Source organism: Chaetodon auriga, chromosome 3, assembly GCF_051107435.1.
Source record: "Chaetodon auriga isolate fChaAug3 chromosome 3, fChaAug3.hap1, whole genome shotgun sequence".
Classification (NCBI taxonomy): domain Eukaryota; kingdom Metazoa; phylum Chordata; class Actinopteri; order Chaetodontiformes; family Chaetodontidae; genus Chaetodon; species Chaetodon auriga.
This window is the reverse complement of record NC_135076.1, coordinates 13,683,858-13,705,102: the sequence shown is the minus strand read 5'-3', so window position 1 is coordinate 13,705,102 and position 21,245 is coordinate 13,683,858. Positions and strand designations below refer to the sequence as shown.

General features: G+C 42.1%; 3 protein-coding genes across 4 annotated transcripts; all 3 read left to right on the top strand.

Annotated features, from left to right (window-relative positions):
- The first annotated feature begins 153 nt into the window (after positions 1 to 153).
- smim7 (small integral membrane protein 7) lies at positions 154 to 2,258 on the top strand. The gene is made up of 5 exons (XM_076726191.1): positions 154 to 244; positions 481 to 522; positions 634 to 686; positions 842 to 932; positions 1,531 to 2,258. Exons 1-5 carry the CDS (start codon positions 219 to 221, stop codon positions 1,544 to 1,546), a joined length of 228 nt encoding a protein of 75 aa, XP_076582306.1. The 5' UTR covers positions 154 to 218; the 3' UTR covers positions 1,547 to 2,258.
- Positions 2,259 to 3,542: 1,284 nt separating this feature from the next.
- LOC143318752 (mediator of RNA polymerase II transcription subunit 26) lies at positions 3,543 to 8,284 on the top strand. Of its 2 annotated transcripts, none has more exons than XM_076727230.1 (3): positions 3,543 to 3,895; positions 5,090 to 5,164; positions 5,267 to 8,284. In XM_076727230.1, exons 1-3 carry the CDS (start codon positions 3,824 to 3,826, stop codon positions 6,845 to 6,847), a joined length of 1,728 nt encoding a protein of 575 aa, XP_076583345.1. In that variant the 5' UTR covers positions 3,543 to 3,823; the 3' UTR covers positions 6,848 to 8,284. The 2 variants fall into 2 exon arrangements, with proteins under 2 accessions (XP_076583345.1, XP_076583344.1); XM_076727229.1 differs by having other exon boundaries at positions 3,562 to 3,895; positions 5,087 to 5,164.
- A 1,104-nt stretch (positions 8,285 to 9,388) lies between these two features.
- Positions 9,389 to 20,954, top strand: slc35e1 (solute carrier family 35 member E1). The gene is made up of 6 exons (XM_076726192.1): positions 9,389 to 9,799; positions 11,447 to 11,517; positions 14,405 to 14,542; positions 15,020 to 15,145; positions 15,261 to 15,506; positions 15,919 to 20,954. Exons 1-6 carry the CDS (start codon positions 9,472 to 9,474, stop codon positions 16,144 to 16,146), a joined length of 1,137 nt encoding a protein of 378 aa, XP_076582307.1. The 5' UTR covers positions 9,389 to 9,471; the 3' UTR covers positions 16,147 to 20,954.
- Positions 20,955 to 21,245: the final 291 nt, after the last annotated feature.

Below are 21,245 nucleotides of genomic sequence, written 5' to 3'. Positions count from 1 at the left end.
AACCTATACCATCTATTTCTGCTGTGGCTGAAACTAAATTGTGGCCTTTTGATTTGCCGGAAACGTCAGGGTTACGCAGTCTGCCAAAGCCTGACAGTCGAACAAGAGGATGAATTATACCCAAATACTCCTCGGGGTACTGATGCGTTATTGGTCACATTCCCGATTGCGTTGCTGAACACGGAAGTGAGGCGTCTCTGTGATGTGATCTGACCAAAATGATCGGAGATTTGTTGATATTCGGGTAACTTGTTCGGTTTTTGGCACATTTCACCTACTGGTACAGTTATATGTAATCAAAATCTTCTCTCTGTGTGTGTGTGTTAATGTGCATTGTATTGTCAGTTAGATAGCGGCGTATCAAGCTAAATAACAAGCTAGCTCCGCGCTAGTGCCAGCTCACCAGCTAACGTTAGCTCAGCAGGTAGATAACACTATGATCTACCTGTCAACAAACAGTTGTGTCTCTGTCCCCTCTAGGACCTTGCTGGTGAATGCAGGGGCTGTGCTGAATTTCAAGCTGTGAGTATTAACGTTACGGTCAAAGTCATGAATCACCCTGTTAAAAGCACCCATCAGAGCTACAACAAGACAAAATGAAAGTTTAGTTGGCTAATGGTGGATGTTTTACAGGAAAAGGAAGGAGTCTCAAGGATTTGGAGATGAGTCCAGAGGACCGACAACAGGTGTGTGTGTGTGTGTGTGTGTGTGTGTGTGTGTGTGTGTGTGTGTGTACACACGTACGTCTGTCTGTCTGTCTGTGCTAGTTCAAGAAAAACTGTTTCACAGGTGTCTATAGTTCTCAAAGCATTGCCAGATGAATAATCAGCCTGTCTTTCAGGTGACAACATAAGAGAGTTTCTGCTCAGCCTGCGATACTTTCGGATCTTCATCGCTCTGTGGAACATCTTCATCATGTTCTGCATGATCCTGTGAGTCACTGCCTTTTAGCTGATGCTGGTCATGTAGCTTTAGACAAGTAAAAGTCGGATGTGATGTTGAACAAGCTGTAACATCTGGAGAAACACTTAAACTTTTGTGCTAATGTGGTTATGGCAGTTTCTGTCCCGAAATATTACTTAAAAGAATAAATCTGGCAATTTTTTTTATACTTTTTACTGTCAACAAATCCCATGAAAGGAACATAGCCAACGATGAACTATCCTACCAATCAGTAGTGTTTGTGAAGCTTAAGACTGATGTATTTTATTCATTTTAGACACAGCTTCATAGCTAAAGACACAGCTAAAAACACATTGATGAGCCACACTGTTGCACTAGCTGATGTCATTTTTGAAGCTTTGCATCTTCAGTATTAACTAATGGGCTTGGAGTTGAGTGCTACAAACAGGGAAGGGAAGGGAATACTAATGCTCTGTTTTGGTTATTTTGCGGGATTTTCTTGACAAAATGGAAAAAATATGATAACACCGGCCTGATCCTTTAAAGAATAATCTCACTGTTGACTTTTTGACACTGTTAAATCAAAACATGCTTTTCTAACTGGCTGAATGTTTTCTATGCTCGCAGATTGTTTGGATCATGATCAACATTTGAGTGACTGGACTTCCACCGGGATGCTGATTTTACCAGACGGATGCTACAAACTTCTCCTTAATAGGACTTTGCTGTTCTCTGGGTGCTTTTAATTGTAATTATGCTACATTTTCTGTGCAACCCCAAACCATAAACCTGCTTTTGGCTGTACAGGAATTTATGAATTGCTGTATTTATTTTGTCTTACAGAAGTTGTTACATTTTTACCCTACTGTTTAAGCTGTAACTGCACCAGCACCCCTGACTTTGCTGGATATTTGCTGTCTTGTGCCCTCGTGCTTCTTTATAGAACATTAATTTTTTTCCCCCAGCATGTCAGTTTGCTTGTTAAAGAAACACCAGGGTTAAAAATGACAGACAGTCCTCACTAATAGGGTTGAAAATGTCTTTCTGTGGCCTGTTATCTGCATCTCATCATTTAAGGGTTCTGGTCAGACCTAAAACCTCACATCTCATCTTGCTTAAACATCCTGATATCCATTTTACTAACGCAGCTGTCAGAGCTGAATTCAACACAGGAGTCAAAATGCTCGCTGTCACTGAAGGACGCTACATCTCTGTTGGAAGAATATTTTAATGCGCCTCTCAGATAAAAAACAAAAAATCAATTTTCCTTTGCTATGGGGCACATGTGCTGTAAGTAAATGTATATGCACCATAATGTAAATGTGTCCTTATTCTTAATAAAAGTACAGTTTTCTTATTCACTGTCTGTTAAATTGATTTGAATGGTTGTGACTGTTGGCTCAACAGAAATAGAGATCCTTTGTCAATGTCATTAGCCATGATGAGATGATGGCATGATATTTACTCCTAATGATAACACAGCATGCAAAAGTGATGGCCTGGTGTGAAAATTACTTTGTCCTCTGTGACATTTTTAGCACTGCTGTTATTTTATTGTCCTGTTCTTGTTCCTTGTTCAGGCCTTTTCATGCTATCCTCTAAACTTTCTGTAGCCTGAAAAAGACATGAATTGGTTGTAGCTGCTATTAAAAGTCTTTTTTAAATGTTGCTGGCACGCTGTTGCTGCAGTGCCTCTTATTGCATTGGGTTTTAAGCCCCAGTTGCGTTTTTGGTTTTGTAGTTTTAATTTTGCCACCTAAAATTGAAGGCTTTTGTGGTTATTGTCGCTTCACTGTAAAAAGGTCATGGGTTTGAGTCCACTGCAGGTGGAATGTCATGTATGGATGGGAATGAACTGAGCATGACTCATGAAGCATGAAGTTTCTATATGTGGACTGGGATCTGATGGCTTGGATCCTGAGGTAAGACCTGCTGAGAACCACTGCTCTAGAGGTCGTTGGAGGTGATTACTGTGTCCTCTTACTCTTTAAGGGTCTCAGCTTTCTATTGATTCTCACTCTGTACCGTCAATGTTTTTCTTCCAACATGAGTGCAACAAGGCAATAGTGCCATGAAGTGACAATGTGAGAAAGGATACACCTAAGAAATAGAATAGGCACGTTTGGTCATACATAGAAAAAAAAACGCAGAGAGCATTGTCATCCGAAGCAAAGATTACAAACAAGATTTTGACAGATCTTTATTGAATGAGGGTGAGATAGTTGCAAGTGCTCAGTTTCCTTCAAAATGTTATTAAGAATGTTTATTATTATTATTGTTATTTTTATTTGCGAATTTGATTTCTAAATGAAACATTGAAGGAAAGGCTTTGCATCATATTTCCAACTATGAATATTAAGTCATTATCGTCATAAATTTCTAAAGTCGACGACTAAACCCTTTCTACGCGTCCAAAATAAATAAAAACAGTTTCATTTCAGACATAATTTTTTTAACCTCTGAAGGAAAATATTTCACGCTATAAAGGGTATTAATCAAATCAAAAGAATGGATATGAATATATAGGTAAGAATATGAAACACCTTTGCTGTGACACAGCGCACCATTGTCCAACTGCACGCTCCATCTCCCATAGAACAGCCTCGCGGACGTGAACAATCGGTTACGTAAAATCTCCCATCATGCCATGCGCGAGCACTTCACAAAAAGCCCGATGAGAAGACCGAAGAGGAGGAGGCTACCAGCCGAGGGGGGTAGCCGATTCCCGGAGAGGATTTTTCGTTCTCGTCGTCCCGAATGATCAAACCGTGACGGCGGCGAATGAAAACAAAGATAAAAGCATCATAAAACATGATGCCGAGGCCCACAGAAGAGCTTCCGTCGGGCCTGTGAGTGTCGGCAGGCTCCTAACCGCCGCCTCTTCGGGGGATTCTGCCGTCTGAGTCCGTCCTGACCCGCGATGACAGCGGCTACAGCCACTCCGCAGGTGATGAGAGACCGGCTGCTACAGGCCATCGACGGCCAGAGCAATGTGAGTACATCCGCTGGTTTCCAAAGGACGAACTGGGCGCAGAAAGGCTGACAACAAGGCCGAGCCGACCCCGGCTCCTCACACAGGGTTGACAAAGTGGGGCCAGTCAAAGTATGGCGACTTGTTATTTGCCTGCTAATTAACTGGCTAACATCACTAGTTAGAGAAAGTAAGTGTTGGCAGGCATTCCAGATCGAGGCTAACTGACTGCCACTGGCTAATACTGATGTAGCCAAGTTAGCTAATGTGTGTACACTGAAGTGCACAGGGCTTGAGGACTGAAGATCTGCTTAACTGAGCTGCAAGGTAGGAAGTAACAGACTTTGGTTGATTGGAGTTTAAAATGACAGCTTTAACCTTATCTTGTACAGATGGGGAGATTAGCATAGTATGTTGCAACACTATTCAAACACTGGCATGACATTACTGGTCATTGAAAGGTATTGTTAAAATACCATGGCAGTCTCATATGCATGATTAATTGAAGTCAACTTGAGACCTAAGTATGACCATTGCAGTATGCTGTATACTGTACTGCCATGTTCAAAGGCTTAAGATTGTTAATGTATTTGGTCTGTACAGCTTTGATCATGCAAACACCTCTCTCAGCTGGTATTACTTATATGTATTACGAACCACACAAGAATGTCCTGACAAATTTGGGTACTTCATTACATCAGTGCAGAGAGAGATAAAGAAAAATCAGTATTGTCATAAAGCAGTCTTCATTTATTGCAGTACAGTCACGACCAGAGGTTGCTACCAAAATAGAGGGGGTAGGTAAAATGTCTAATGGTGGATAAATTTCTTTCATTTTGTCGTATATGTCGTCATATAGTCCCTAAATTACTTGCAGGCCTGATTTGGTCTTCTTGTGGGAGAAAATGGCTCATTTGCATGCAGTCTCAGTTTGTCATAGTGAGCCTGAAACCAGTACGAGTACATTTTGTCTTGACATACAGGTGCACATGTGAAAGTCTATTCAAATTATGGCTTGACCCTGCAACAGTCTTTATTTATCTGACTCCCACTCTATGGAATGTATGTATATTGGGCCTGTAAGGTTCTGAATCACACATTGTAACATCTACCTACAAACGACATCTACTTACAAACTACTCGCATGTTTTTGTTGTAATGCTAACATTGTGATGTCAGGATTGTGATACATATAAACCTGTGTCTTTTCAGCAGATATGCAACATGGTGGTTGTTATGGAGGTGATCTCCCATTTAGAGAAATATCCTATCACCAAAGAGGCCCTGGAGGTGGGTTATATTCAGACCTACTGTATGTGTATTCATAGTAAAATGCAGTTAAATCCAGTCATATCGTAGCCACTGTTTAACACTAGTCTCATCTCCTTAAAGGAAACCCGTCTTGGCAAGCTCATCAATGATGTCCGGAAGAAAACCAAGAACGAGGACCTTGCAAGACGGGCAAAAAAGCTCCTGCGAAACTGGCAGAAGCTAATTGAGCCAGGGAAGGGAGAGGTGTTGTCCAAAGGGCTCACCAGTGCATCATGGTCTTCCAACGGTGGGGCTCATGCCTGTATCTCCACTCCAGCTGTCGCCACACCATCAGGTAAATTAGGTCCAGAGTTGAAGAACAGAAATGACTTCAACAACTGCTCCTCCCCAAGGCTGGAAAAACTGAACAGCAGGAAACGTAAGGGTGACCAGAAGGAAGGACAGCTCTTACCCGCCAAGATATCCAAAACAACACTTAATGATAAAGTACAAAACTCCAAACAGCTGCCATCCAATAGAATTGCCGGTAGCTCTGAAATTTTTACAGATACTCGTGCACATCAGCCTTTAGACAGGGAGATTTCTGAGCCGTTGGACAGTGACAGGCTAAATAAAATCCCTGTCAATGCTGTAAAACCTCATCCAAGTGCCCCGGGATACAGCAAGCCTCCGAGCACTTCTTCTTTGCTGAAAGCATCAGTTCTGCAGCAGCAAGCCAGACAGGAGCAAGCTGCCTCTGGGGGGCAGTATCGACCCAGAAGCCCACGCGGTTCAGTGCACAGTCCTCGCACTCCAAAGCAGGAAACTGGTGTTAAACAAACTGCTTCACAAGCACAGAGTCTTTCTAGCCCCACTGTGTGGCCTGGGTCTGTGGAGACCTCTGGACTGGGGCCTTCCCCTCAGCCTTTCAATGTATGTGTTCAGGGTTTGCACACTGACGGTTCATGGTCTGCAGATATGGACTCTAAAAACAGGCCTCCCAATACATCGCTTCACAACTCCTATGCCTCCACCTGCAGAGATGGGGCAAGTATGGAAGATGATGGTGCTGTTAGCAATACAGGGAAAAGGAAAGGACAGAAATACAAGCCGAAGGACTATGTGGTCAAGCTAGAAGGACAGGATGTAGAAGACAGCACTAAACCAGTCAGGTTAAAAGACAGGAGACTGGTATTTGATCCTGTAACGGGACAGATCAAATCCTCCTTTCATAAGGAGCCTTGCCAGGAGGGGGGCATTACACTGGGCCACAAACCTGAATCTCAGTGGTCAGAACAGTCGAAGCAGAGTCCACCGGTTCCTCCCAGCCCCTTCCAGCAGACGGACTGGAAAGAGCTGTCAAGGAGCGAAATCATCCAGTCGTACCTTAGCCAGCAAAGCAACGTGCTGACATCGTCGGGCGCCCACACCCCCGGTGCACACTTTTTCATGACCGAGTTCTTGAAAAAGGAGGAACACCAAAGTAAAGATGCAAAGGATACACACACTTTGGCAACAGAACTCCCAGCCAGAGAATTACCGGGGATTAGCAGAGAGGTCATCAGTGAAGACCTGAACAGATTACACACACAGCACTGGTCTGGGGTTAACGGTTGCTACGACACAAAAGGTAATTGGTTTGACTGGACGGAGTGCATTTCCTTAGACCTGCACGGAGATGAGAGCAGGTTGAACATATTGCCGTACGTCTGCCTGGACTGAAACTGAGGTCGAGTTTCTGAATTACTCATAAACTGCCTTCATTGTACAGCGGAGCAGCTTCGCATGTGTGAAGGCACTTCATTAAAAGTATGCTGCTGTTTTGCACCATTGATGAAAGTGGAGTCAATGTTTGCTGTCTGCTTGGGTGTGTGTAGAGCACAGGGGGTGTAATAAGTGTTTTTATGAGGTTTTTTTTTTTTTTTTTAACAGTGAGGACAGCGTGAAGAAAAAAGGCTATGCATCATCTGACCATTTAGTTGTTGATGTTCAGTAACTCTACAGACTGAGTGTCCAATACCTGCCATTCTTTGTATGCGAGAGGACGTGACGTTAAACTGCACAGCTACATTTTATTTGTCTTATGTTATCCACATGCCTCGTGGAATGTGACTTTACTGAATTTTTTGCATCCACTCACATTAAGTCCATCGTGTAATATTTTTCCATTTAAAGTTTAGTCCAATTTTATGTTTAAAAGACCTGTGACTCAGTCAACTTTATCACTTTTCAGTAGAGAGTAGTAAGCTATGTAAGTGGAGCAGACATCCAACAGATTGAGGTTTTTGTTGGCACTTTGCTCACGCGTCTTGAACAAGCCTGTGTAGCCATTAGAGCTAAAACGAATGCTGTCTTCAAGTATCTAAGCTTATTACCAGTATTAACAACTATCAACTGTTTGTGCTGTGAAAAACCTTTATCATTGCACCTTTCAACCGCTGTTCCACCACTGCACAACTTTGACTCGAAGGAACACCTGACAGATCAGTTTGAACACATTTGAATATTCCTCTTGTGTTGTGAGGGTTGAATGCTGTTAAATAAAGTGACATGAAACTGCCAGATGGGCCTGTGCAGTTTGAGGTGAGAGAACGAAAGGCTTCTGTTGGGCTGGAACAGTACATGCTGATCAAGAAATGTGGCTGCCATGTATGATATTTATTGACATATTCATTTTAAGATACATGTTCAGACTACACAAAGTCATCGATTTCTTTATTCAAAATTGGAAAAGCGATGCAGCAGAGACTTTCTAAACATTTCCTGTTGAAACACCAATCTACCTTACACAGGGAAACTCTCCAAGATGACACATTTTGAAAATGTGAACTAATTTTATTTTATACTTGCCTTTTCCCTTTATTGTGTATTTAGGTTGTAAGATATGAACTGAATTGGCAGAGCAGATTAGGCGACTAGCTTACATCGTACTGCCGGAAGGAACTCAGAATTAAATTGACATGCTGGATAAAGTACTTAATATCATTCCTTTAGATGTTGTTTGCCTTATGGAAACCTCTGTTTTCCCTAAAGACAGAGCCTTAGTGAATGTACAGAAACTGGCCTTTTGTGTTCAGTCGAATGCAGAAGAGAACATATTTGCTACTTCGTCCTTTAAGGGACATGTTGATATGTGTTAATAAAAAAAACCTGAAGGAATTGTGATTGTCTTTGAGTGTTTATTACTGGCACTTTGCAATTACTGGTATTAGTCAAATGGACAAATGAAATCCCACAGTGCCGGATCTGTGCTGAATTTTCATTAATTCCCTTGATAATCAGAAGTTTTGGAAACAACATTCCCATGCTAATGAGAAATTGAGCACTCCTCCTGAATTGCTCCTCTGTAAATGCAGTTGGAACTGATTCAATGAATCAAGTAATTCAATAGAAAATAATTAGCAACTTTAATCATCAAAGAAGTTGTAATGGGAAAACCAAAGTCTGGGAGAGTGGGGACTGGAAAACATTCCACAGGTAAACAGGTTCATTGGTAACAGGTGATAGTATCATGATTGGGTATGAATGGGGCATCCTGGAAAGACTCAGTCGCTCACAAGCAAGGATGGAGCGAGGTTCACCACTTTGTGAACACATGATTGTATGAAGGATATTAACACTACTGTATGAGAATTTCATGAATCATGTTGCAAGCTCAGGGGATGGGTATGGAGGTGTGTTCAGTGTCCATTTTAACTGCCACTGAGGATTCAGAAATCACTTAACTGGGTCTGCCCTGTTTGCCTTGATTGAGCGATAAGAACTAAGAATTACATTTTGAAATGAACTATTGAAATTACATAAACCTGCAATAAATTATACATATTGTTGAAAATGTATTGGGTTTTATATTTACGCACTTGCATACACACACACACACACACACACACACACACACACACACACACACACTTTTCCAATTATAGTAGTTATTTCACAATATGTTTTTATTAGCTGGGTCGCCAAATATTAAGGGATTGTCATGTTTAGTAAATGGGACACCTCAAATAGAACTTGTCTTTTTATGCTAATGCTTTTGTGCTATGCTTTATGCTTGCTGTGGCGACACAAGTTTTTATTAACTTATTTTAATTACTGTTTAAGATGGTAGGTTTCACGGTTTGGGATTCAGACTCCAAAATCTTCCGTTTTTAAACGCGGCTCACATCAGTTCCTTTTTATAAAGGTTTGTCCCTAAATGGCTCTTATTTTGAAAACTGCGGCCGGACGTCACACGTTTCCCTCATTGCTGGTAGTCTCACTGTTGATCATCGCTGCCCTCCCCCGACGCAGTCAGACACACACACACACACACCGCGAAGTGACTCGTCACTCCGTGCTGGAAGATGGCTGCAGCTGGCCGGCCCCCGGTCAGGGAAGGGATCCGGATATTTTTACTGTGTGTGGGCTGGTACACGGTTAGCTCTGGGGGCAACATCGTCAACAAAATCATCCTCAATGGATTCCCGTACCCGGTCACAGTTTCTCTCTTTCATATTATTTCTATCGTCGTCTTCCTCCCGCCGTTGTTGCGGGCATGGGGAGTCCCCAAAACAGAACTGCCTAGCAGGTACTACCGGTGGTACATCCTGCCTTTAGCTTTCGGAAAATACTTTGCATCAGTGTCGGCTCACTTCAGCATATGGAAAGTGCCCGTTTCATATGCACACACTGGTGAGTACAGATCTGTGTTCATTTGGGTAATAATGCGAAGCCACCTGGCGCGTGTCAGCCACGATAACTTGATGATGTGTCTGCCATGGTCCGTATCGTCAGCTGATGTTAGCTTCGTGGCTAACGCTCGGCAACTCGGCGACAGCGACATTTAACGAGCTTGTGGGCCCCGGTGCAGTGTGACGTCCTAGGGGTCGTGAACAAACAGGCTTCTTTGAGATGAATTACCTCACCGTAAGCTTACTAACGACACATTTCCCAGCTTTAGACCCCCTTCAATTATAACTAACTGCCTGCTGTTAGCTAGCTAGCCAACTTAATTAGCGCTGATAGACCACGTCAGGGGGGAGGGTCCATTACTGAACCTGTTCTGTATTGCAGTGTGCTTCTCTAACTTTGATCTCAGACCGTCAGACGAAGATCAGATCGCTGCTCTTCATGATTTTGAGTTTTCCCTCAGAAATCCAGTGTGAAATATCATGAGGTTACCTGCATCGGTGTTCAGTAACGCCAACTGTCTGCTTGTATGAAGCTACTCAGTTGCCACTTCATTAGGTACACTTAGCTAACAGCGTGCAGTTCATGCTAAAGCTAACTCCGCCCGATAGGACAGCCCTTTTGATACAGCCTTGCACCCAGTTTGGTAGTCATTGCTGCCATGTCAGTAAACCCTAACCATTCATGGATGACAGGTTCCATGTTAAACTAACTAATTCCATCAGTACTTGTTTAGCCACACAGAGCTAGTAGACTTTTTGTTTAAGCTATTTTGTGTTCATTAGACTTAATGATCATTTTGGAGGCTGCAGTTTGTTGTGCTGTCAACCTGTATTGCATTATTGTGAGAGGTGTTTCTCGTTTTAATTACTTGTTTAATTTATTGATGTAAATGGGCTGCACAAAACATCAGAGACTTCTCAGTGTAATGCAATAGAGTTTAACAGAATCTCACTCTCTGTGCAGCCTTCAAAATGATCATAAAATTGAATCAACAGCTCTCAGACATAAAAGCATTATACCCGTCATATGTACTGCAGTAATTTTAGTTTAGTGAACCTCATAAACAGGCAACTGAGTGCACAGTAAATCCTATGAATAAAATTGTCCGAACTTTGAAAAGTTTGTCCTGACTTCAACTCTAAGTTGGTAGACTTCAAAAGAAACCATTCTTCACCCGTTTTGACCTCCTCTAAACTATTTCAAGAAACCATGGTCTCTGGAGACAATTTGCGAGTCGCAGCTGCCATGTCAATTAAATTTCAAATCAAAGTGAACAACACCATCTGAAAATATGTGTTGATAATTTTAGTGCCTTGAATTACTGATCAGGTGCCGCCCCTCTTGAGTTAAAGTGTCATTGTTAATGACACGCCAGGATAAACCTAATAGTGCGTCAGTTGGTGATTCAGTGCAGTGAAAATCTGAATTACATGAGTTCAGTGTTGGATGGAGGCGTGGGCCTGACACTGATAAGAGCATTACGAATAAGCGTCGCACCTCATTTAATAGCCCAAACTTAACCATGTTTGTGCTCTACCTGCTTTAGTTAAATGGCGTTACATGTTTTTGTTTGCACAAAATGATTGTTTTACTTTCCCAGCTGACATTGTCCCCTTTCTGTCTTTTTTTTTTTTTTTTTTTTTACAGTCAAAGCTACAATGCCAATATGGGTTGTGCTGTTATCAAGAATTATCATGAGAGAGAAGCAAACCACAAAGGTGAGTCGGTCCAACACAGCTAACAAGGCACAAGGCCCACTCTGTTTCAGCCCGTTTCTTTGACGCTCGGCAGTGGTGATGTGGCACCGCACTGCACTTGTACCACTTCTCATATTACGGCCATCTGCGGGGGCTTTTGTCCCTGAACTTGATCAGATCATCTGTGAGAGGATGGCGGTTAGGGAGGCAAGCTTTTTATTTCCCTCAGCCGACCACGTCGACCTGTTGCATCCCCAAATATACCCACTACTTTTCATATTAAATGGGCTAACTGGGTTTGTGTTTATGCGTGTCTTTGAAAAGCTGTTTTCTTTCATGCAAGGTGTTTTGGATTGCAAAGTAGCAGATGGTGGAAAGGCTTCAGACAGGTGGTTGAATATTTCCAGACCTGGGGGCAGAGTTTTATTTTGACTGCACAGACGGGTAGACGGCACTGACTTGATGTAGTTAAGTATATCATCGAGTGTATCTCACTGCAAGTGTTATGTCAGCATTATATTAGACAGAAGTTCTTCACATATAAAGTGAAACCTTCAGTAAGTCATTCTGTTAAGCACCATTTGAACAACACAAGTTTTTTCAAGTGGAAACATCACATCACTACACTACAACTATGCTAATGATGACTCTGCTGGCTGTATTCTTCATGTACAGCTTCTGCATTTACCTGTCAAACTGTTAAATTATGTTGGCTTTACTAACCGTAATGTATTATGAAAACAAATTCAGATCTCTAAAATCAGATCTCAGTGGGAAAAGAAGAACTTCAGTATCTGCCTCTACGGAGCATTGAAGTTCACAATTTTCGATCTGTAATGCCGTTTAAATATCCGTCCTGAGGGTGGAACATTTTACAACCAATGTTTGCTCAATGTGAAGAAGGAGACTTCTGGCTCTAACATCAACTTGTCATGTTTACTTTACAGTCGGCAGTATTCAGACAGGCTGCATTCAGAGACAGGGAGCGTAGGTGTCTGACGTGTTACTGTGTGTGTAGAAATCCTGTTTGAGGAGCAGCAGCCCCGCTGTCCTCTGCTGAGAGACCTTGAGTTGTATGAAACCCGTTCGAACAGCTGTGAGCCTGAATAAGCACTCAACATAATGTAACTCAGTTTAATGTTTCTCCTTGACTCAGCTTTGTTCAAATATGACAAAAATAGACTACAAAATAGGGGCTGGCCACTTTATTAGGTACACCTGTACAATGGAATGCAGTCCAATACAACAGCCCTGCCTTAACGTCTATCTTTAGCTCATAATGTTCAGTTTTTGTTAACATTGTCAGAAATGTGTACATTCAGTATGTTTATAACTGAGGTCGAAATACCTCTGAATATAACGCAGCTGAGGCCAACACCACCACTGAGAATGGCGTCAGTGCACCATAAAAGTAGACTTTATGGCACAACAGTTGCACTGGATTGCATTAGACTGTACAGGTGTACCTAACAAAGTAGACACTGAGTGTAGATGTTGCATGTACATATGACTCCTCAGATGCATGTGTGTAGTCTGCAACTTTACGTTTGGAGTGCAGAAAGCCTTCAGGATGAATTCTCCAAATAAGTCGGGACACCTGAAAAATGGGGCAGAAATCTAGGCCTCTGCCAAAATAGACGCGGCCTCTCTGAAGCAGCCACTTTCCAAGACTGTACTTGTATTAAAAGTACAACTAGATCGGCACTTATTGTCATATATCAGCATGTTCAGTGTGTTGAGATAAGAGATAATAAACAAGAGATAATTTTGTTCATTTTTCATCCTGATTGTATTGAACAAATTGTTCCCCAGAGCTGCTCTGCTTCCTTGTAGTGTATCCTGTTGAGAGTGTTTAATCATCAACCAGTAAATTACGAGAGCTGTTTTAAAGGCACGCTCGACAGTCTTGTTGTAGAGCCTGTGGAGTCCACATTTTCTGCCTTGGGACCAATGTCTGGCTAGAACAAGCTCCAAACCAGTTTTTTCTTTTCTTTTACAGCCTTTTCTATTGTCCTTTTACAATAGATAAGGGCTTTCTTGTTGATTAGCTTTGCTCATGTTTGTGTGAATAATCTGCATGCTTGAGACAACTTACTTGGACAATAAATCTGTGGGTATGTGTATTGTTTGATGACTAAAGTGGTGGAACTGGCCAACAAGTTCTCAGTGCAGTGTTTTCTCAGTCTCACTCTGTGTGGTTGGGTGAGTGTGTGCACCAGTGGGTTTCATAACAACTGCAGGTCTCGGATCGTATCTCATGATCTAATATTTTCAACATGCAAATAAATCTTGTTGTAGATGTTATGGTAGTTTTAACCCATGAGGTGATGTCCCCATGTGTGTGGTCCAGGATAGAGGGGTTGGTATGTCCAGCTGCAGCCTCTAAAGTCGCGTTAGCAGGTGTTGTCTCTCCCTCTTAACACGTGTTTGGATAGATTTTGAGTGTTCCTGCTGTACTTTGTATACTGCAGAGTTTTTGTAAAGCTATTTTTCTGGGGTTTCACATTTCTTCAGAAGGTTAAAATGTGGCTGTGCTTTGGATTTTAAGCTCAGAGGAATGTTGTAAATATCCATTTTCTGTGCAAAAAGTGAATGGTACCCAGCCTGAAATAACACCACACACTTTGTTCTTCTATTAGCCTATCAAAGTTACTGTGATAATGATTTGTTGACATTACAGCACTGCATGTTTTCCAATTATTGTTGTTGAGATATCACGAAGCAAATACTAGGTGGCAACAGGCCACTCATATGCTTTTATTCATAGGATTTATGCAATGAACAATTGCCTTCATTATCGGCTGATATGCAGATAAGCTTCTTTTTCAGACTGAGGAAACACTCCCGGATGCAGCTTATTTACCCTCTGCTGACTCTGCCTCCTGTCTCTGTGCGGCCCTTTTCATAGGTGTACATATCGCTCATCCCCATCATTGGTGGAGTGCTGCTGGCCACAGTGACTGAGCTGTCCTTTGATGTCTCAGGACTAATCAGCGCTCTGGCTGCCACACTCTGCTTCTCTCTGCAGAACATCTTCTCCAAAAAGGTAACTTGTTCTCTGCCTGGTTTGTGTCACATGATCCCTGCATGGAGAGGGTGGGAGAAAGAGGTTATTGAAGAATGTTGCTTCTAGGTTTGCTGTGAAATGCCTGAACCTGACGTTCTGGTTTGTGGAGTTGTCCGCCCACTGTAACAACAAAAATGGGCTTCTAAGGATGATTGGAAAATGGGACGTGGCAGTGGATAGGTCCTTTAGAGTCCAATTTTCGATATCTTTGAAGCTCTCTAAAGTTTTGCTGCTGTGAATGTGAGGTGCAGTGTCCAGGTCTTTACTGGCCAAAGAATCAGGTTCTGTGATATCATTTAAAATTGCTCTTTTTTGGACCTGATTTCATGTTCAGTAAGTCTGTAGTGGACAACAGAAATGGTCCAAACAGGTAAAGACTGAAGACTCTACATCACTATCTAGTTGTGGCTCTTATTTTTACAGTACCTTTTTTTTAATTGATATATTTTTTGAAAGGTGTTGCGTGACACAAGGATCCACCACTTGAGGCTGCTCAACACCCTGGGCTTTAATGCTGTCATCTTCATGCTGCCCACTTGGGTTCTTGTGGACCTCTCTGTGTTTCTTGTTAATGGAGACCTGGTGAGTGGCTCTAACAGCTATTTAACAGTTTACCAAACGCCGCGACAGGTGGTTCAGCAGCATCTGCGTTTTTCATGTCCCTGAATGTAAAGCGACCATACTGCTTTCCTCACAGTCGGACATCACAGGATCGTCGGGTACCTTTGTCCTCCTGCTCATCAGCGGCTTCTGCAACTTCGCTCAGAATGTCATTGCCTTCAGTGTCCTCAACCTCGTCAGCCCGCTCAGCTACGCCGTCGCCAACGCCACCAAGAGGATCATGGTCATTAGCATCTCACTGCTAATGCTCCGCAACCCAGTCACCCTCACAAACGTCCTGGGCATGATGACAGCCATAGTCGGTGTCTTCCTTTACAACAAGGTGAGTCAATCCGACCACTGGGAGGGAGGAGGGGAGCAAAAGAGGGAAAGAGGAAGGAAATTTGGAAACAAAGCATGAATTAAGATAGCGAGAAGGAGTCAGAGAAACGAGTTTAAGGGGAAAAGTAAATGTATTTTCTGTTGTTCCTTTAGTTGAAAACATATGCACTCTACACCAGCGCCGATGTACATGTGACAAGTAAACTGCTTGGCGCTTTGCCTAAACGCAACTTCTGTGACACTCCGTCCTGTAAATAGTAATGTTAAATTACACTTAACTCATCCTGTGGGGTAGAAGTTTGACCCACCCAAACTATTTAGGACCAGTGGGCAGCCACAGTGCAGTGCCAGTGAACCAACTACCAAGACACCCAGTCATTTAAAATCCATTTGTCCTTCTCCTCTGCCAACAGGCCAAGTATGATGCTAACAAGGAGAAGAAGCTGCTGCCCAGCACCAAGGAGGACCTGATGTCCTTTGACAACCCGGCGCTGGAGAGGATCCAGACCAACGGGTCAGTGCCTTTCTCCCACGGCTCAGAGCAGCAGCACAGCTGGAACAACGTGCTGACCGACCACTTCCAGTACAGCCGGCAGGCCTACACGACAAACTACAACAGCAATCACCAGTATGTGGTGTAAGGAGGAGTCTGTCCTCGCTCTGGGTCGCTGTCATAGACGTTACTGTGTGTAGCAGCCCTCCCAGAAGTAGGTCTTTACAGCCCCACACTCGAGACTGAAGGCAAGTGCTGTTTGTTCTGGATAGAGGAATGAGATGAGTTGGTCATGATGGGCCAGTGACGTGACGTCTCCCACGCTCCTCCCTGTCGAAACTTCACTTTCTGACAGCTTTGCTGTATGTCGTTGTTTATTTATTACTTTGGTACCAACTGTATGTGATGGTTGAGGGAAAACAAAACTTAAATCACTTGTTTTCAGACATTTTGGTGATGGATTCAGGCATGCTTTCCAGACTCAGAAATGTGCCCCAGCAGGTGGCTGTGTAAAAGTAGTTTTATGTTAAATGATTCGCGCCTTACTGTCTGGAAACGTCCGGGTTTTGTTCTCACAACCAACCCTAACTTATTTTGGGTTGTTTTGTTCACTTTCAGAGGAAGGGCTGTCAGCTGTAATTTTTAGTGTGAGTTGCACCAAAACAAGAGTCTGTCATGTTATATTTTGTCACAAAGCTCAGCGGAAGACCTTAAAGGTCCAGTGTGCAGCAGTTAGTGGCATCTAGCAGTGAGGCTGCACATTACAACCACCTGAATACCCCTCCCCTACGATGTTCACGTTATGTTTAAAAAAAAAAAAAAAAAAGCAGAAGACTGCTTTAAGGCCAGTGTTTGGTTTGTCCATTCTGGGCTTCTGTAGAAACATGGCAGACTGCATGGAAGGGGGGCCGCTCGCTCTGTAGATATAAAGAGCTCATTCTAAGGTAACAAACACACGGTTCATTCTGAATATCACGGTTTGAGCACACCTGGTCAAAGTTTAACTTTGACTCGCAAAGCAAGTAAAAGATGACCCAATTTCCAAATGGCATAAAGTGAAAGTCGCACATTAACAAACAAAAGGAAAAGGGCCCCATCACAGTCAGTGCAGAGTAACACACCCTTTGGCAAGTATCAGAGCTTGTAAATGCATTGTGTAACCACCAAAGAGTCTTTCGGTTCTTCTTTTGGGCATTTTCATCCCTTCTTCCTTGCTCAAGGCTTCTAGCTCTGTGACATTCTTGGGCTGCTCTTTTGAGGTTGAGCCACAGATTCTCTGATGTTTGGGTCATGGGACCGTAAAGGCCACCGGAAAACCTTCAGCTTGTGCCTCTTGAGGCAGTCCATTGAGGATTTTGAGTGTGTTTAGGAACATTATTCAATGTCATCCTCATCTATTTTTACAGATGGTGTGATGCACGATTACAGAATTTGCTGGTATTTAATTGAGTATTCTTTCCTCTACCAGTGACACGTTCCCCGTGCCACTGGCTGCAATATAAGCTGGTGTGAGACCTTTAGTAAAAGTTATCTGAGAGCTCTAATCTCTTCGGGTGCCCAAACTTTTGCATGGTGCTTCTTTCCCTTTTATTCTCTTTAAAATTATACAAATCAAAAATTATGCACCAATCTTGCTTAAAATGTTGGAAAAGATATTTCACCTTTCACTTTTTTTGACATTTGGAGATCAGGTCATCTTCTACTCACTTAACAACTCACTGTAACGGACATTTCCCCAAACTTTTGATGCCACTGTTGAGTCCATAGATCACCCTAAATCCAACACACTGGTCCTTACACATATTTTGGGTTTAGGAATTTCATGTTAAGGTTGTTACTTTTCTTCATGAGGCACCTGTAATGACGTGAGTAGAAACAGCCTCTTTGAATCATTGTCCTTCATTAATACATCTTAGACTATAAAAAACTTGAAGCAGGTCGAGGGTTGAAAACATTGCTGGGAAATTTGGGTTTTTGTCGTTCTGCTCTGAGGGCAGACGTACGCTGTCGCTCTGGTGATCCTTTGACTTTGCATCTCGCTCCATCATCAGATGAAAAACTTAATTTGGCCATTTATTACTGAATTCCTGCAAAACTAATGACATTCCCATCAGCTTCAGCTTTACGTTGGGTTTAGTGCTGATTAATGTTAGCGTACTAGCATGCTATACTAACACAATGAACAGCATACCTGATAAATATCCGCACGTTTGCATCGTCATTGTGAGCATGTTAGTGAGGAAGCACTGCTGTGTCTGAGTACAGCCTCACAGAGCTGCTAGCATGGCGAATGACTGTGAGGCTTCAGTGTACATACAAGAGATTCTAGATGTAGATACAGTATGAAAAGTACTGCACTTTCCAAAGTGGGTCAAAATTACACATGCCTGATGAAGAAAGAAGGAAAAAAGTCCATTCATTGTGTCTGCAAGAAGCTGATGCTCGCAAGCTTGTTCCACACACATCGATAAGATTTCAGTCACACTTACTGCCAGCAGGTATTTTTCACTGCCTCCGTCAAAGAACACACAAAACCTTCGTCTTTGTTCGTGAAAACGAAGAGTGAGACCAGTCCTGGTACCCAGAACAGTCAGTGACCTCCCACAGAAAAAGATCCCCCGTTTGTTATCATGGAACATTAATAAATTAGATTAATAAATTAGATTTGGGAGAATTAGGTTGAGAAAACAGAGCGTCCTTTCATTCTGCATACTGTCAGGACGCTCATGTTTCATCTTTCTTGGGGACTCAAATCATGTAAAAATCCATTGTTTTGCTGTCGCTGTTCAGAGCTGAAGAATCAATTTAAAGCTGCATCGGTTTTATTTGTATTGATTATTGCTATTTATTGATCTGCGAAGCTTCTCAGGCAGAGTGAGACTTTCTCTCCTGTCAGGCCATTTTACAGCCTGAACCAAAGCTGCTCTGTCATGTTTATGGTTTATAAACAGGGGCCCAGCTTGAGTTTGCACATCATGAAACCACAGAATGTGTTATGCAGATTTTAACAGTCAGTCAGCTGAGACTTTACAGTTCTGGTGTTTAACCTGAAGCATTTGTTTAACATCAGAGGTTTGATTTGTGCAATTAATCATTCAGCTGGAACTGATTACAGTGTCAGCATATTAACTTGTTAATGGTAATAATCATCGAATAATGAAAACCTTTTTTACTGCTCAAAGAACTGTTTGATTTCAGAAACGTTTTGCTTTTGTTATCTCTGATGCACCCTGAGCATCTCACTGCAGCAATATAAAGATTTGATGTGCTTTCTTTTTGTGGTTCAGATGTGTTTGCGTCTGAAAGCAACGTTGTGTTTCTGCTCGTTTATTTTATAGCTACAACGCACGTTAATTGAATTTTTGTAAAAGTGTCAGTTGTAGCCTGTGAGCTTGTTTTTCAGCTGTAGTCCCTGGAATACATGGGTTAGGCGACAGTTTGGTTAATATGGCTTGTTCTTTTTTTTTTTTAAAAGTGTACTATGTTTGCCTTCTTTGACGAATTTAAAACACTGTCACATTATTTAGTCTGGAGGACAACCACAAAAAAGCTCTGTGGGGTCATTGCAGAGACAAACTAATGCCAATAATCGTCCATTTCTTTTGCTGATAGTTTGGAGGATCTTGGGAACCCAAAGCTGCTCAGTTTATCCCTGACAGGGAGAGAAACCAGCACCACTTTGGTAGATAACAAATAACAAAGGGTATAAAGTTAGTTGTTTTACACTGATTGACCAGAAAACACTGTCTGGAGAACAACTAAAGAACCACATATACGTAAGGAGTTGGTGGAGTCCAGAACAAAGCTTAATGAGGAGTGGATGCCACTCGTCAGACGGCCAGAAACCTCTATAGATATTTATTATTTCACTGACATCTTCCTCATTTCTACTGCTGTTCCAGGGAGATCCCGATGTCTGAAAGTACTGCTTTATCAGCACCTGCCCAGATAAACTGCTAAACACTAAGCACCAATCAGTGGAGGAGGTGCACACACGCAACTTCAACCCAAAATCAGAAATGATTACACAACATACTTCAAGCGTATTTGTTCTTGCTCCCCGATGACTGAGAAAGCTGACTGTCACACTGTTGCCTCGTGTAAAAAAACAGAAATCATCACAAATGCTTTTAGAAACAAATCAAGATCAGCTGGTAATTGATTTATTTCAACACAAACAAGACAACTTTTATGGCTAAAATAAAATGCACACCTCATATCACACATATTCATATCAATTTAGAAATGTGATTACACGCTAACAGCTGTGTGATATCGACAGACCAACACTGCTCCAGAAAGAAATGACCCATCGTTTCTTTTCAGTAGTGTAAGAATGTAATCCTCACATGCACAGTAACAATCAGCATGTGCATGCATTGGGAGGAGTCCCATTTGTCCCTTTTTGTTTTGAATCTCTCTGTCCACTGCTGCAGCTGCTGCTTTTATGTCCTTCATGGTTTTCTTCACGTCTCTCCTCATGTTGCCAAAAGCAGAGTACCTGTAATCTTTCTGATGCTAATGCACCGCAGGATGGACGATGTAAAAACTGCTAACATGTCAGACACATGTTGCAGGGTAGGAGGTTTCCTCTGATTCTGTTTTTCAGTGTCCTGCTGGCTGTTTGTTTGTGTACAGTGAGCGAAGTGGGAGAACTGTTGGTTTGGATGGTGGCTCTCTCCTGTAAAGCTTTTAACTGGGATGTAAATGTAAATGAGCGGAGGAAGGGGGAGGTTACTTTGTAAAACTTGTATAATTATTATTTTTGTGCGTCCTCAATGGATCTTGAGACAGAATTTTTACTTAACCGATGTTTATAGATTTTTATTTATGGTGTCAAGGTACAAAAATGTTGTACAGAAGTGCAGCTATGCACAGTCTCGTCTGCTTATGTTTAGTAAATGCTATTTTTAAATGTCGGGGGGGAAATAAATGCATTATGGATTACTGAGCATATTGAATGCCTTGACTTTTATTAATAGCAGATTATATCAATATATAGACATTTTATTAAGCTTTGAATGCAGAAAATATTGTTTTTCAGTCACACTTCTATAGTAGTTTTTCTAACAAAGTAATCACTTTAGATATTGCACCAGCATCACATGTTGTGTGGAATTTAAGGGCAATGGGTGTTAAATGTGGTACCTGAAAACTTCACGTTCAGCAAACTGCATTAGATTTTGCTCTTTTGTCCCTGTTGACCTCAAGAAAGCGAAGCCCAGTTTGTTCCAGTTTAAACTGGTT

Excerpts from the sequence above, each read along its gene's own strand:
- slc35e1 (XM_076726192.1), top strand. The coding sequence starts at position 9,472 with ATGGCTGCAGCTGGCCGGCCCCCGGTCAGGGAAGGGATCCGGATATTT. Across the intron at positions 9,800-11,446 it reads CGTTTCATATGCACACACTG|TCAAAGCTACAATGCCAATA; the intron begins GTGAGTACAGAT and ends TTTTTTTTACAG. Across the intron at positions 15,507-15,918 it reads GTGTCTTCCTTTACAACAAG|GCCAAGTATGATGCTAACAA; the intron begins GTGAGTCAATCC and ends CTCTGCCAACAG.
- smim7 (XM_076726191.1), top strand. The coding sequence starts at position 219 with ATGATCGGAGATTTGTTGATATTCGG. Across the intron at positions 523-633 it reads GCTGTGCTGAATTTCAAGCT|GAAAAGGAAGGAGTCTCAAG; the intron begins GTGAGTATTAAC and ends GATGTTTTACAG. Across the intron at positions 687-841 it reads GTCCAGAGGACCGACAACAG|GTGACAACATAAGAGAGTTT; the intron begins GTGTGTGTGTGT and ends CCTGTCTTTCAG.
- LOC143318752 (XM_076727229.1), top strand. The coding sequence starts at position 3,824 with ATGACAGCGGCTACAGCCACTCCGCAGGTGATGAGAGACCGGCTGCTA. Across the intron at positions 3,896-5,086 it reads CCATCGACGGCCAGAGCAAT|CAGATATGCAACATGGTGGT; the intron begins GTGAGTACATCC and ends GTGTCTTTTCAG. Across the intron at positions 5,165-5,266 it reads TCACCAAAGAGGCCCTGGAG|GAAACCCGTCTTGGCAAGCT; the intron begins GTGGGTTATATT and ends ATCTCCTTAAAG.